Source organism: Miscanthus floridulus, chromosome 18, assembly GCF_019320115.1.
Source record: "Miscanthus floridulus cultivar M001 chromosome 18, ASM1932011v1, whole genome shotgun sequence".
Taxonomy (NCBI): domain Eukaryota; kingdom Viridiplantae; phylum Streptophyta; class Magnoliopsida; order Poales; family Poaceae; genus Miscanthus; species Miscanthus floridulus.
Window position 1 is genome coordinate 104,499,391 of NC_089597.1, and position 12,860 is coordinate 104,512,250.

The window sequence follows — 12,860 nt, forward strand, 5'->3', positions numbered from 1 at the left end:
TCTGCCGATCAATCTACCTTTGTGAGATACCTCTCGAAAGACTACCGACGATATTCCGTCCACGACCACTGTCTCCCATGTCCCAATTGGCTTGGCCGGCCGGCCGGTATATATGGGCACTAGGAAACCGCGGGCGAGTATCCGTTTATTTATATTTATCGTATTTGCACGGTGGCCACAGCCACTGCACGGGCGGGAGTCGTGCAATTCCAATGCTAGCCTCCTTGCGGCTTGCACCTGTGTCCAATCATTTTTTTTCTTCTGAACATGTCTTTTCTACAGACCGAGGAGATACATGGCACGCGAAACACGTGATAAACAAACGACGCCCATGACATGTTCGACGAAATCTCTCAAAAAGAAAAACTTAACCAATTTAGAGAAGAGGCAAACACGCTGTTAGGCTAGTCAGATTTAGATAATATAGACAACCAAACAACCTCACGTCGACTTGCTGGAACCAGATTTATCCTAGTTAGGCTATAATCCTAACCAAACACACCCTTTATGGCAATGCACAGGTGTCAGGTACGACAAACGCAGCGCCATAGTAGGATACACATGGTGCACGTCAAACAGGCTGGCCTCTCGTCGGCGGCATGGGGCCTGAGCATGGGGCATGATGGCCCATTTAAGCACGGTGTACACGATTGCCATCGGGCCCATGCCAGCAGTGCATGAAGCATAAGACCATGTGTGCCTGGCCGCACTCTTGGCTCCGAGAGTCGGCACGGCTGACGGCACGACCTGCTGATTCACAGTCAAACTCGACCTCGGTCGCCCGGTGTGTTTGGTTGCCTGACTTTGGTTCTAGCCTAGCTATGTTCTAAGCTGGGACAGTGTTAGCTGTTGAGTTGTGATCCAAATTCAGTTATATACAATAGAAATGCTAACTTCTGTTGGAACGAAACAAGACCCATCGCCGGGAGGCTTGGATCGTCGCCTATTAGGGTTTTCCATATATATATATATATATATATATATATATATATATATATATATATATATATATATATATACTTTCTATAAGTTATTGTCTTGGGATAAGAAAAGTTATAAATCCCCGACGTTTGTAACCTCACCCGATAGGTTGGTGCCCGTGTTTTTTTCCCTTCTTTCTTAGAAGGATTTTCCACGTTAAAATATCGTCTTCCCTGTGTTTGATCTACTGTTCTTCGTCGTTTATATTGCATATCGTTTCTAACATTAGCTTGCTTTTACTAAGTCAACTTCTGGTTGTTCTGTACTGTCTAGGCCTAAGCCTGGGGCGCAGGGTGTACCCCTTTGACAAATTTGATCGAACGAGTGGTGGGCATCCTGGCGGCGGCAGCAGCAGGAGGAGCACGGCAACACAGGAGGACAGCACCAGCAGCAGCACGAGGGAAGGCAGCACCAGAAGCAGCCCGCGCCTTCTCCGTGGAGTTGGCCGCCATAGCAGCAACGCCGATTTGGTGGTCGGCTGCGGGCCGACGGATCGGAAGAGAGTCAACTGCCGCAGGTAAGGGCAGCCCTATGCTGCTATGCAGCAACAACTCGTCTGCTCGTGGTACAGGGACAGGCCTCCAGCTGGCTCCATGGCCGCAGCACGGCATGGCTCCATGGCCGCAGCACCGGATGGAAGCAGCGCGAGTTCCCACGGGCATCAACACGGCACCACCGCGTCACACCCGTGCCGCGCGAGCCATGCGCCGCCTTGCGAACCCGCCACCGAGCTTGCCGCCGACTGCGCCGCCTCGCGAGCCCGCCACCGAGCTTGCCGCCGACTGCGCCGCCTCGCGAGCCCGCCACCGAGCTTGCCGCCTCGCGCAGGAGCGGGCGGAGGAGCGCGAGCGGAGGAGCAGAGGAGCGCGAGCGGAGGACCGGCGGGCGCGGAGAACCAGGCGCTGGCGGTGACGACACTTCAAGGCCGGCTTAGCCAAGTCTGGCCACGGGTCTCCATTTTGTTTTGGGTAAAATATAATTTACACCCTTCAACTATCATCGAACTTCAAAACCGAATAACTTTGGCCCTCCAACTCTTAAAAAGTTCAACTTTCGTTTGTGTATGAACAGTACTTTTGATATTTACAGGAGGCGTCGAAATTTATATTATTTTTTTAAGCATCTTAACGTCCTCAAATGAAAAAACACAAAACTATAAAGTTATAGATCTCATTGAGAGCTACAACTTTGGTATAAAAAGTATTTTCATTTAACTCCATACAAATAATATATTAGTGCTCTAATGCGGCAAGCGCTAGTTGGCGATTATTATGGTGCTGAAATTTTATATTATTTTTTCGAGCATCTTACTGTCCTCAAATGAAAAAACTCAAAACTACAAAGTTGTAGATCTCATCGAGGTCTACAATTTACATATAAAAATTATCTTCATCCGCCATCGTATTGAAGGGTTTTCTATTTTTTGAAATTAGATCTCATCATCCCCTCGTTGGATGCCTCCTTCCTCTCCCCCACTAGTCGCCAAACGCCGCTTCCTCTCCTAACACATTTGGTTGTCGCTTCCTCCATCCTCCCTCGAGCCATCGATCGACCCTTCCTTGGCTAACGGCCGATCCATGTCATTGAGATGATTGGATCAGTTTTGACCATTCAATGACTTTTTCTGGTTGATTTTTTTTGGTAATAGGTTTATTAGGCTAACACTATCCATCATGTTCACTGGTTGGCATGGCAGTATGTAGGTGGTGTGACTGAACCTACTCTAAAAACAAAAAACAAAAACTATAATTTTCATGATCGCCCTGTTCGTTTGGGCTTGTTTGGCTATTTTTAGCTTGTTTTCAGTAAATAAACAGTATTTTTCTCTCACACCAAATCAGTTAATAGTGACTTATAAGCCAAACACGACCAATCGACCAGGTTGCATATACACGTCCTTATGACACAAATCTATGCACCATAAAACCAGCGCACCTCCCTGAAATATGGTCTAGCTTTGTCGTGTCGGGCAGCATGGAACGGCTCGCTGGACCTATCTTTGCTTCGGGATCGGTTCCATTTTGCCATCTATACATGTGGAGTGGACCGATGATCTCCAGCTGGGACGAACGGGAAAGAGTCACCGATCGGCTTGCCGAGCTATCTTTGCGGACGCATCATCATAGAGTAGACCGGGCGGATTTGAAGCCGTTCGACGCACTTGCTTCTCGTTCTCGGGGTGCGCACGCTGCACGCAACGCATCGCGCCGGCGTCCGCCGCACGCACGCACGCACGCACTCCTATCTCTGCAGGATGTGCAGGCTTCCACGCACGTGCCAGACCAGACCCCAGCCTACACTAGCCTGCTCTCCGCCGCCGGGAGCGCTAGAAGGTTCCACACGGAGTACAGCAAGGGCATGTGGCTAGCTGCCGGACAGTGCCAGCCAGTTCCATCCATCAATCCGCCGCTGATGAGTAACGCATGTGGCTAGCGGCTCTATAACTTTGCTAGTGCTACTCCTGCTCTATAAAATATACCTCTACAACCTAGTTTGTCCGTGTTTATGGAGTAGAGAAGCATCGATATCTTTCTGTCTGTATAGTGTGTTTATTTGAAAGCTCGTAGTCTAATTTTCTAGATTTTTTTTCTACTTTTCTATAGCTCAATCAAAATTTTGGAAACCTCTATAAATAATTTCACGAGCTACAGATATTCTATTTTGGGTGTATCTTGTTATGACTTATGACACATCTCTCTAGAATTATTCTTGGATTTTTTGGATGCTTAAACATATTTTTCTTTGGTTTGAAAACCTTATCTAGTGTAAGGAGAAGACTATTAACATCTAATGCATCAAAGAGGTAAATTATGAAAAATATATATTTCGGAATATACCTTATAATTTGAAACGGCCGCAGATTCATTGTAGAAAAAGTTGTATATAAAATTTTATCAAAGATATATTGAAAAATCATGATTAAATGTTGTGGTGGTAAGTTATGTCCCGCGGGACACTACGCACAAAAACTGTGAATATGACGGTGTAACTTTCTAAAAATGAAAAATCGCTGAAACACCTTTTTTTTAAAAAAAAAAAGGAAAGTCGCAAGGTTGTCTTGGGTCAGTGGTTTCTAGTCGATCGAATGTTGGTTAAAAATGTGTAATTTGGTTTTAGGCTTGTCGTATTAGTTATAGATAAAGCCCATATACGAACATATACAACTATACAGGCACACAAAAAGGGGCGCCAGAACCAGAAAACATGAAAAATATTGGAAATGTCTAGTCAACAACCGGTTGTTTTAGCCTCTCCCATCAATTAAAATTTTCTCATACACTTACGCTGTCTTATAACTATATTTACACTGCCTTATTACTATATTTACAATGATTTCTTCCGTGTAATTTATTGAAAAGAGTAATGTAATTTGGGAATAACACAAATATATGCTAAATTTTTCTAAAAGATTTACAAATTATTTCTATGAATTCCAGACATCAGAGAAATATATATCAAATTATTCACAAATTCTTCAGAAATTAAAAAAAAAACAAAATCCACACAAGGAGGTGAGAGAGGAGAGATTGTCGCAGGGTGTTTCGTGCTCGTGTTCGTGTGTCGGGCAGGGACACAGGCACCGGCATGATTGTTTGCTTGACGCTGAAGCCGAGCGGACGCACGCACAGGGACGCATCGCACGCACGCACGCGCCAGCATGATCGCAGGCGGAGGGAGGCCGACGCTTTCGCTTCGCACGGCCCAAAAAATAGTTGATAACAACCAGCAAATCAACCTGTTGATCATTAGCCTTTCTAAAAATATTTGGATTTACATTAATAAAGTCAGTACAATAAAATATTTTCCTTAAAAAAATCTACGAGACCGCCTTCTCCTTGTGCCGTCCGTGTGCATGCGGCAGCTGGCCGCCAGCATGACTGCATGTGGCGTGAGACAGTGAGAGAGGCACCCAGCCGCCGCACCATCACACAGCAGCTGAGCAGCAACCAGCAGCACCTGGTCGGCCGTGGGGGAGGCAGGCAACCCAGCAAACCAAGCAGAGGAGTGCGCGGTTTCTTCTCCACCGTGCCCCCTTCTCCTCCCCGGCCTATATATACGCTCCCCTCCCCGCCTCCGTCCACCTTCAGTTGCAGCCAGGCAAAGGCAATTAAGCACCCATTCCGCAGCCACACCAGCAAGCTAAGCTAGTCTAGAGAAAAGATATATAGAGAGTTAGTGGGAGAGAGAGAGAAATGAGGCCGGAGAGAGTTGGAGGTGTGGCGCCGACGGTGCTAATGGCTGGTGGCGGCGGCGGGCGGTCGAGCCTGTGGAGGACGCCGACGCCGTACCTCTTCCTGGGGTTCGCGGTGATGATGGGCCTCATCGTGGTGGCGCTGCTTGTGCTCATCTGCACGCGCCGCAAGGCGTCGTCGTCGGCCGAAGACGAGAAGGCGGCGTCGGTGCGGGTGCTGGTGCCGCTGGACCGGGAGCCCAAGGTCGTGGTGATCATGGCCGGCGACGCCCTGCCGTCCTTCATCGCCGTCGCCAGCGCCAAGCCGCTGCCGCTCGCCTTCACCCCACCGTCCGGGGCCGAGGCCGTGTAGCCAGCCGCGGGCGAGAAGCCGGAGATCCCGCGCGTCGCGACGCGGGGACAATTTTGTCGATCGAGAGGTCTTTGTTCTTTTGCTTTGGAGTTCGGTGGCGTGAGCCGCGAGGGTGCCCAGCCGCCGCCGCCGCCATCACCGGCAGCTGGTTTGGTCTGTTTCGGGACAAAGCTTCCAGCTTGAATAAACGCGCACGGCTTTGTTTTGGCTGCATTCAGCTGAATCTCATCGATTTGCCTTCTCTTTGACGCAAATTCGTTCCTGCTGCGTACGTGCGTCACCGATCATGCTTTGTTCGTCCAATACTATCGATCGTGCATTCGTGCGTCGTCCAAGTGCAGGATGACAAGACGAGATCGTGAACGCCGTCGTCGTCGTCGCCACCGCGATGACGATTGACGAGGCTCTCTGTTTCCTCTTGAGTCATGACGCACCCCGCAATGGCCACCCAGTCTGGAAAAAAAAAAACAAATTCAATCTGACGTGCGTGTGCGGTGTGAGGTGTGACCACCCCGCAAGTGTAGTACGCTGTCTCTTCAGGTTAGAGCAATAAAGGCTTGCACACGTACGATTCCCATTTGCATTATTTATCATGCTTAATATGATTGTATTGTATTATGGCACTAACTAGCTAGCTTTGGCCCCTCAGAAAAGAGACGACGTATTCCCCTAAATAAAAGAAGAGACGACATTCGCTGAAAAAAATGGGGGACGGTTTCACGTAGCTAATGCCATGCAACTGTGGACAAATCACGAGTCTACGCACGCAAATATGCAACCGAAAGCAGGGTGTAGCTCGAGCGGCACGTACGTTTGCGTAGAATTTGTGCAGCGATTTTTATTCATCGTGCTAACTAATACTTCAGCAAAACAAGGGCCGCCCATCAACTTTACCTCGCAATTAGTTTTTTTTTCCGAATAAAATTTGCCATTAGATTTTGTTTAAGTGCAAAAGAAAATTTTAAGGTCAAATTAATGCAAAAAAAAAAAAGTTAGCGACTTGCCCTCCACTTGTACGGTTAAGTGCAAGCATTTGTTTGTACTCCTGCTGCTGCCCTCCACCAGCATCCTTTAATTTTATTATTTTTTCTCCAAAAGTATTTTTTTCTTTTTGGCTACTACTTATCCGCTTGTACTTGTTCGTTCTTGTTGCTCCTGATTTCTTGCTAAATTCGGTGCGTGGCTCAGTGGCAGCCTGGCAGGTCAGATCAGTCACTCAAATCCATAAAGAATTTCGGCTAGACTGTATGCATATGGCATCAATGCTGTAAAAATGGGCTAAATTAAGTGTTGGAAAATTTTCGAAACACACACACACATAATCTGTTGCTAAGGTGATGAATTAATCGAAGCCATGCAACCAAGCTAAGATTGAATCCCATCATTGTGTGATAAGCTACACTACTAGAGAACAGACTTTAGAACGATATCCCAATTTAGCATTAGCCTCGGTATTTTTTTTTGCCCCCGGGACTAAAGGACCCTTTAGTCCCGGTTGGTAATACCAACCGGGACTAAAGGTCCCTGCCCAACGGTCCTCCGCGGGGCATGGATCTTTAGTCCCGGCTGGTATTACCAACCGGGACTAAAGGTTTACCTTTAGTCCCGGTTGGTAATACCAACCGGGACTAAAGCTTTTAGTCCCGGTTTGGGTGATGCCCCGGGAATAAAGATTAATCTTTAGTCCCGGTTTGGACCCCTAACCGGGACTAATTATCCCGGCCTATAATTCAGCTCATTTCTTCCTCCCCGAGCCCGAGCCATTGCATTCAAACTCACTGCCTCTGTTCTTCAGCTTGATGTTGTTCTTGCTCTCTCCCCCTCCATTGGTGTTGCTCTTCGATTTTGGAGGTAAAAAACTTAATCCTCTTATGTTTTGTCAGTAGCTTATCTCATTTTGCGATGTAGATGCATGTGTAACTTTATATGTTGGACTTTATTATGATTTTATATGTCATTTTTAGCTCAAAATCACATGATGATTTGCATATATGTTTGGATAAACAAAAGTTAAATTAGTTCATCAAAATCACGCCTCGCTCGTCCTCGCTGGAGCACGCGCCATCCTCGTCCCCGGTGGCTTACGTGATCTTAGTATTAATTTTTCCATGAAATGAAAAACTTAGAAAATTGTTAGAAAATTGTAGAAAATCCGTACTAGTTGAACTTGCGGACCGTGTTCATCTCGGCGAGCATGTTCTCTGCCGAGCGGTAACGGACGTCAAGGAGAAGCTTTGATTCTACGAGGGAGAGCGGCAACGGTCGTGGAAGACCGTGTTCCCTTTCTCATAGAATCAGAGCTCTTCCTTGGCCAAGTACGGTGTCGTCCGGTGGAGAAATGCTCGCGAGATGATCACGTAAGCAAGGTCAACTAGTACGGATGGTTATTTATTGAAACATGTGAAATCCGTACTAGTTTAGGTTAAATATATCATTTTAGAAAATATAAAATTTACACTAGTTTACAAAAATAAGTATAGAAAGTAGATGACAACTGGTACCGGATCCTCGGCCTCTCGTTCGGTTGTGAAACGACTGAGGCCAGAACTCCCTCTCATTATCTGCGGCAAGTGTAAGCAGAAGATTGTGATGGAGTACCGAGTCAAGAGACAGGGACCCAACAAGGGTCGTGTTTTCTACAAGTGCCCGGATCACGATGTGAGTTTCTTACGCATTTTTTATTTATGGCTAATTGACCTGCTTTTCTTGAATATTTTTGACTAAATATTTTTTGGCTTTAATTTCAGTGGGAGGGCAATGGATGCGATGGTTGGTACTGGGAGGAAGATTATGCTACATACGTGCAGAATTTGGGTGCGCTTGAGGTAGCGGCTGCTGCTGATGAGTCAGTGAGCCAGCAGGAGAAGCTTATTGATATTCAACAGAAGAATGATTTGTCTGTTTTAGTTGCGTACGATCACGAAATAATTATGTTACTGAAGTGCATTGTAGTTTTAGTTTGTTTAGTGATAGTTGGGATTGCTTATGTTGTAGCCAGGCTTAGTTAATTAATCAACCGTGTGTGTCATTTATGTTGTGTAATAAAATACTTAATTATGTTTAAGGTTTTCATAATTTGTCGTATAATACAGATTATGTCACGTCATTGGATGTACAATGCCGATCGCCGCTCCCAAGACTTTATTGAGGGCTTGCACTATTTCTTAGGTGTGGCCGAGGCAAATAAGCGGGATGGTTTCATGTGCTGTCCATGTGCCCTATGTAAGAATTTAAAGGAATATTTAAGCTCAATGAGTCTTCATTCACATTTGCTTAAGTCAGGTTTCATGTCAAACTATATATGTTGGACTAAGCATGGAGAAAGTGGGGTAATGATGGAAGAAGGTGAAGGAGAAGATTTAGACATTGATGACATTATTGCTCAGTATGGTGCCTTTGATGATACTACAATGGGAGAAGATGAAGAAGAGGTAGCGGTAGAAGATGATCTTGGTGATGCTCTTGGCGATGCCATTCGTGATGCACAACAAGAATTGGAAGTGAAAAAGAGAAAGTTAAGTTTGAGCGCATGCTTGAGGATCATAGGAAGTTGCTATACCCGACGGCCGAAGAGGGGCAAAAAAAGCTGGGTACAACACTGGAATTGCTACAGTGGAAGGCAAAGAATGGTATATCCGACAAGGCATTTGGGAATTTATTGAACCTCATAAAGAAGATGCTTCCGAAGCTAAATGAATTGCCCACCACTACGTACGAAGCAAAAAAGGTTGTCTGCCCATTGGGATTAAAAATCCAGAAGATACATGCATGTCCTAATAACTGCATCCTCTACCATGGCAATGAATATGAGAATTTGGATGAATGCCCGGTATGTAAAGCATCACGGTATAAGATCAGGTGCGATGATCCTAGTGACGTCGAGGGTGAACAACGTCCTAGAAAGAAAATCCCTGCCAAGGTTATGTAGTATACTCCTATAATACCACGCTTAAAACGTTTGTTCAGAAATAAAGACCATGCAAAGTTGTTGTGGTGGCATAAAGAAGACCGTAAGGTAGATAATATGCTGAGACACCCAGCTGATGGGTCCCAGTGGAGAGCGATAGACAGGGAATTTCCAGAGTTTGCAAATGAGGCTAGAAACTTAAGGTTCGCCTTAAGTACAGATGGTATGAATCCTTTTGGGGAGTAGAGCACTAGTCATAGCACTTGGCCAGTTACTCTATGTATCTACAACCTTCCTCCATGGTTATGCATGAAGCGGAAGTTTATTATGATGCCGATCCTCATCCAAGGTCCGAGGCAACCTGGCAACGACATTGATGTCTATCTAAAGCCATTAGTTGAAGAACTTCTAGTTTTATGGAACAAACCAGGTGTACGTGTCTGTGATGAGTACAAACAAGAACACTTTGACCTACGAGCAATGTTGTTCGTAACAATCAATGATTGGCCTGCTTTAAGTAATCTTTCAAGTCAGACAGACAAAGGATATAATGCATGCACACATTGTTTTAATGACCTTGACAGTATATATTTGAAAAGATGTCGAAAAGTCGTGTACCTTGGCTATCGTCGATTCCTTCCTTTGAATCACCAAGTAAGAAAGAAAGGTAAGCATTTTAAAGGTAAGCCAGACCACCGAAAGAAGCCTCATAACCGAACCGGGGAAGATGTACTCGCCATGGTCAAGGATGTGAAAGTAGTATTTGGAAAGGGACAAGGCAGCGAATCTGTTCCCAAAGATGCTAAGGGGCACGCACCCATGTGGAAGAAGAAGTCCATCTTTTGGGAGCTACCCTATTGGCAAGTCCTAGAGATCCGCAACGTAATCGACGTGATGCACCTGACAAAAGAATCTTTGTGTGAACCTGTTAGGATTCATGGGTGTGTACGGGAAGCCAAAGGATTCACTTGAAGCACGTCAGGACTTGCAGGGCATGAAAGAACGAGACAACCTTCATCCAGAGAAGACAGATGATGGACGTCATTACTTAAGTCCTGCTAGCTACACGCTTAGCAAAGAAGAGAGGGATAGCATGTTCGAATGTCTAAGCAGCATCAAGGTCCCATCGGGATTCTCCTCCAATATAAAGGGTATAATAAATATGCCAGATAAGAAATTCCTAAACTTAAAGTCCGACGACTGCCACGTGCTTATGACGCAATTGCTTCCAGTTGCTTTAAGAGGAATTCTACCTCCAAATGTACGTCTAGCCACCGTGAAGCTATGTGCATTCCTCAATGCAATTTCTCAGAAGGCAATCAATCCAGTGGAACTAGCTACTCTACAGAATGATGTGGTTCAATGTCTTGTCAGCTTTGAGTTGGTGTTTCCTCCATCCTTCTTTAATATCATGACACACCTCCTAATTCATTTGGTGAAGGAGATTAGTATTCTTGGACCTGTGTTCTTACATAACATGTTCCCTTCGAGAGGTTTATGGGAGTCTTGAAGAAATATGTGAAAGTCCGTTCTAAGCCTGAAGGAAGCATCGCCCAGGGCTATGGAACAGAGGAGGTCATTGAGTTCTGTGTTGACTTTATTCCTGACCTTGCCCCGATTGGCGTTCCCGAATCGCGACACGAGGGGAGACTCAGTGGTAAAGGAACTTTAGGGAAGAAAAATATATTGGCATGGAAGACGATTATTTCAATAAAGCACACTACACAGTTCTTTAGAACTCATCATTGGTGCATCCGTACATCGAGATACATAAGGAGTTCTTACGATCCAAATTTCTAGGGAAGACTGAAGCTTGGATTAGGCGTCAGCACATGGAAAGTTTTAGGGGTTGGTTGCGAAAAGAATGTCAAGGCGATGACAATATTGATGAGCAACTGTATTTATTGGCTAGGCAACCATCATGGCATATCCTCATGTACCAAGGGTACGAGATAAATGGGAATACATTTTACACAGTTGCCCAAGATAAAAGGAGCACCAATCAAAATAGTGGTGTTCGCATAGATGGCACAGATCCAAATGGGAATATACAAATATATTATGGCCGCATAGAAGATATATGGGAACTAGACTACGCACCTAATTTTAAAGTCCCTTTGTTCTGGTACCAATGGGTGAAGCTGACCGGAGGAGGGGTAACAGTCGACAAAGAGTATGGAATGACAACAGTGGACCTCAACAATATTGGGTACAAAGACGAACCATTCGTCCTTGCTGCCGATGTGAGTCAGGTGTTCTATGTGAAAGACATGTCTACAAAATCAAAGAGAGGAAAAAACGAAGACATCAACTCAATGATCAATGAGCCAAAGCGCCACATAGTTCTTTCTGGGAAAATAAATATAGTGGGAATTGAAGATAAGTCAGACATGTCAGAAGATTACGAAAGAAATGTCCGAATTCCACCCTTCATAGTGAAGAAAGATCCAAGCATCATGTTAAATGATGAAGACACTCCATGGTTACGACAAGATCATAACCAAGGGTCATACGTCAAGAAGAAATTCACTGTTGTGCCCGCATGATACAACGATGCATGTTTAATATATTATGTTTTAGAGACGGATATTATGTAATATGTTATGACTTCACAATTGTTTTTTCATCTGAGGTCATTTAGTGTCTCATTTGAGCAAGTTTGACCAAGTTTGTTAAACTCAAAAAGATCTACAATTATTGTTTTGGGCAACTTTCCATTTGAGAAAGTTTGGACGGTTCAAATTTGTGATTTTTAAATTTCAACGCCTACAAACTAGTTTTCGGGACCCTAGATTGTCTCAAATTGAAAAGTATTGAATACCAAGTTTGTTAAGCTCATCAATATCTACAATCCTTATATAGGCCATTTTTTCATTTGAGAAAGCTTGAACAAAATGTAGTTCAAATTTCACAAGTGTGTGACATAGTTTTAGAAAGTCTATATGAGATTCAAGAAGTTGTGACTAGTGTTTGATAAAAATCTCTCAAATGGGAAAATGAGCTATGTAACAACTGTAGATCTTGCTGAGATGATCAAACTTGGTATTCAGAGTTTTTTCATCTGAGGCCATTTAGTGTCTCATTTGAGCAAGTTTGACCAAGTCAAATTTGGTCAAATGAAAAAACAACACTTTGATTCTAGTATTATGAACTCTAAATGACTTCAAATTGAAAAGTTTTGAATACCAAGTTTGTTAAACTCAAAAAGATCTACAATTGTTGTTTTGGTCAACTTTCCATTTGAGAAAGTTTGGATGGTTCAAATTTGTGATTTTTAAATTTCAACGCCTACAAACTAGTTTTCGGGACCCTATATTGTCTCAAATTGAAAAGTTTTGAATACCAAGTTTGTTAAGCTCATCAATATCTACAATCCTTATATAGGTCATTTTTTCATTTGAGAAAGCTTGAACAAAATGTAGTTCAAA

At 44.4% G+C, this 12,860-nt stretch overlaps 1 protein-coding gene across 1 annotated transcript; it reads left to right on the plus strand.

Annotated features, from left to right (window-relative positions):
• The first annotated feature begins 5,092 nt into the window (after window positions 1-5,092).
• LOC136519423 (protein GLUTAMINE DUMPER 6-like) lies at window positions 5,093-5,728 on the plus strand. Its single transcript, XM_066512826.1, has one exon. The coding sequence runs from the start codon at window positions 5,175-5,177 to the stop codon at window positions 5,523-5,525; it is 351 nt and encodes a 116-aa protein (XP_066368923.1). The 5' UTR covers window positions 5,093-5,174; the 3' UTR covers window positions 5,526-5,728.
• Window positions 5,729-12,860: the final 7,132 nt, after the last annotated feature.

What these genes read in the sequence shown, in the direction of transcription:
- LOC136519423 (XM_066512826.1), top strand. Translation starts at nt 5,175, where the DNA reads ATGAGGCCGGAGAGAGTTGGAGGTGTGGCGCCGACGGTGCTAATGGCT.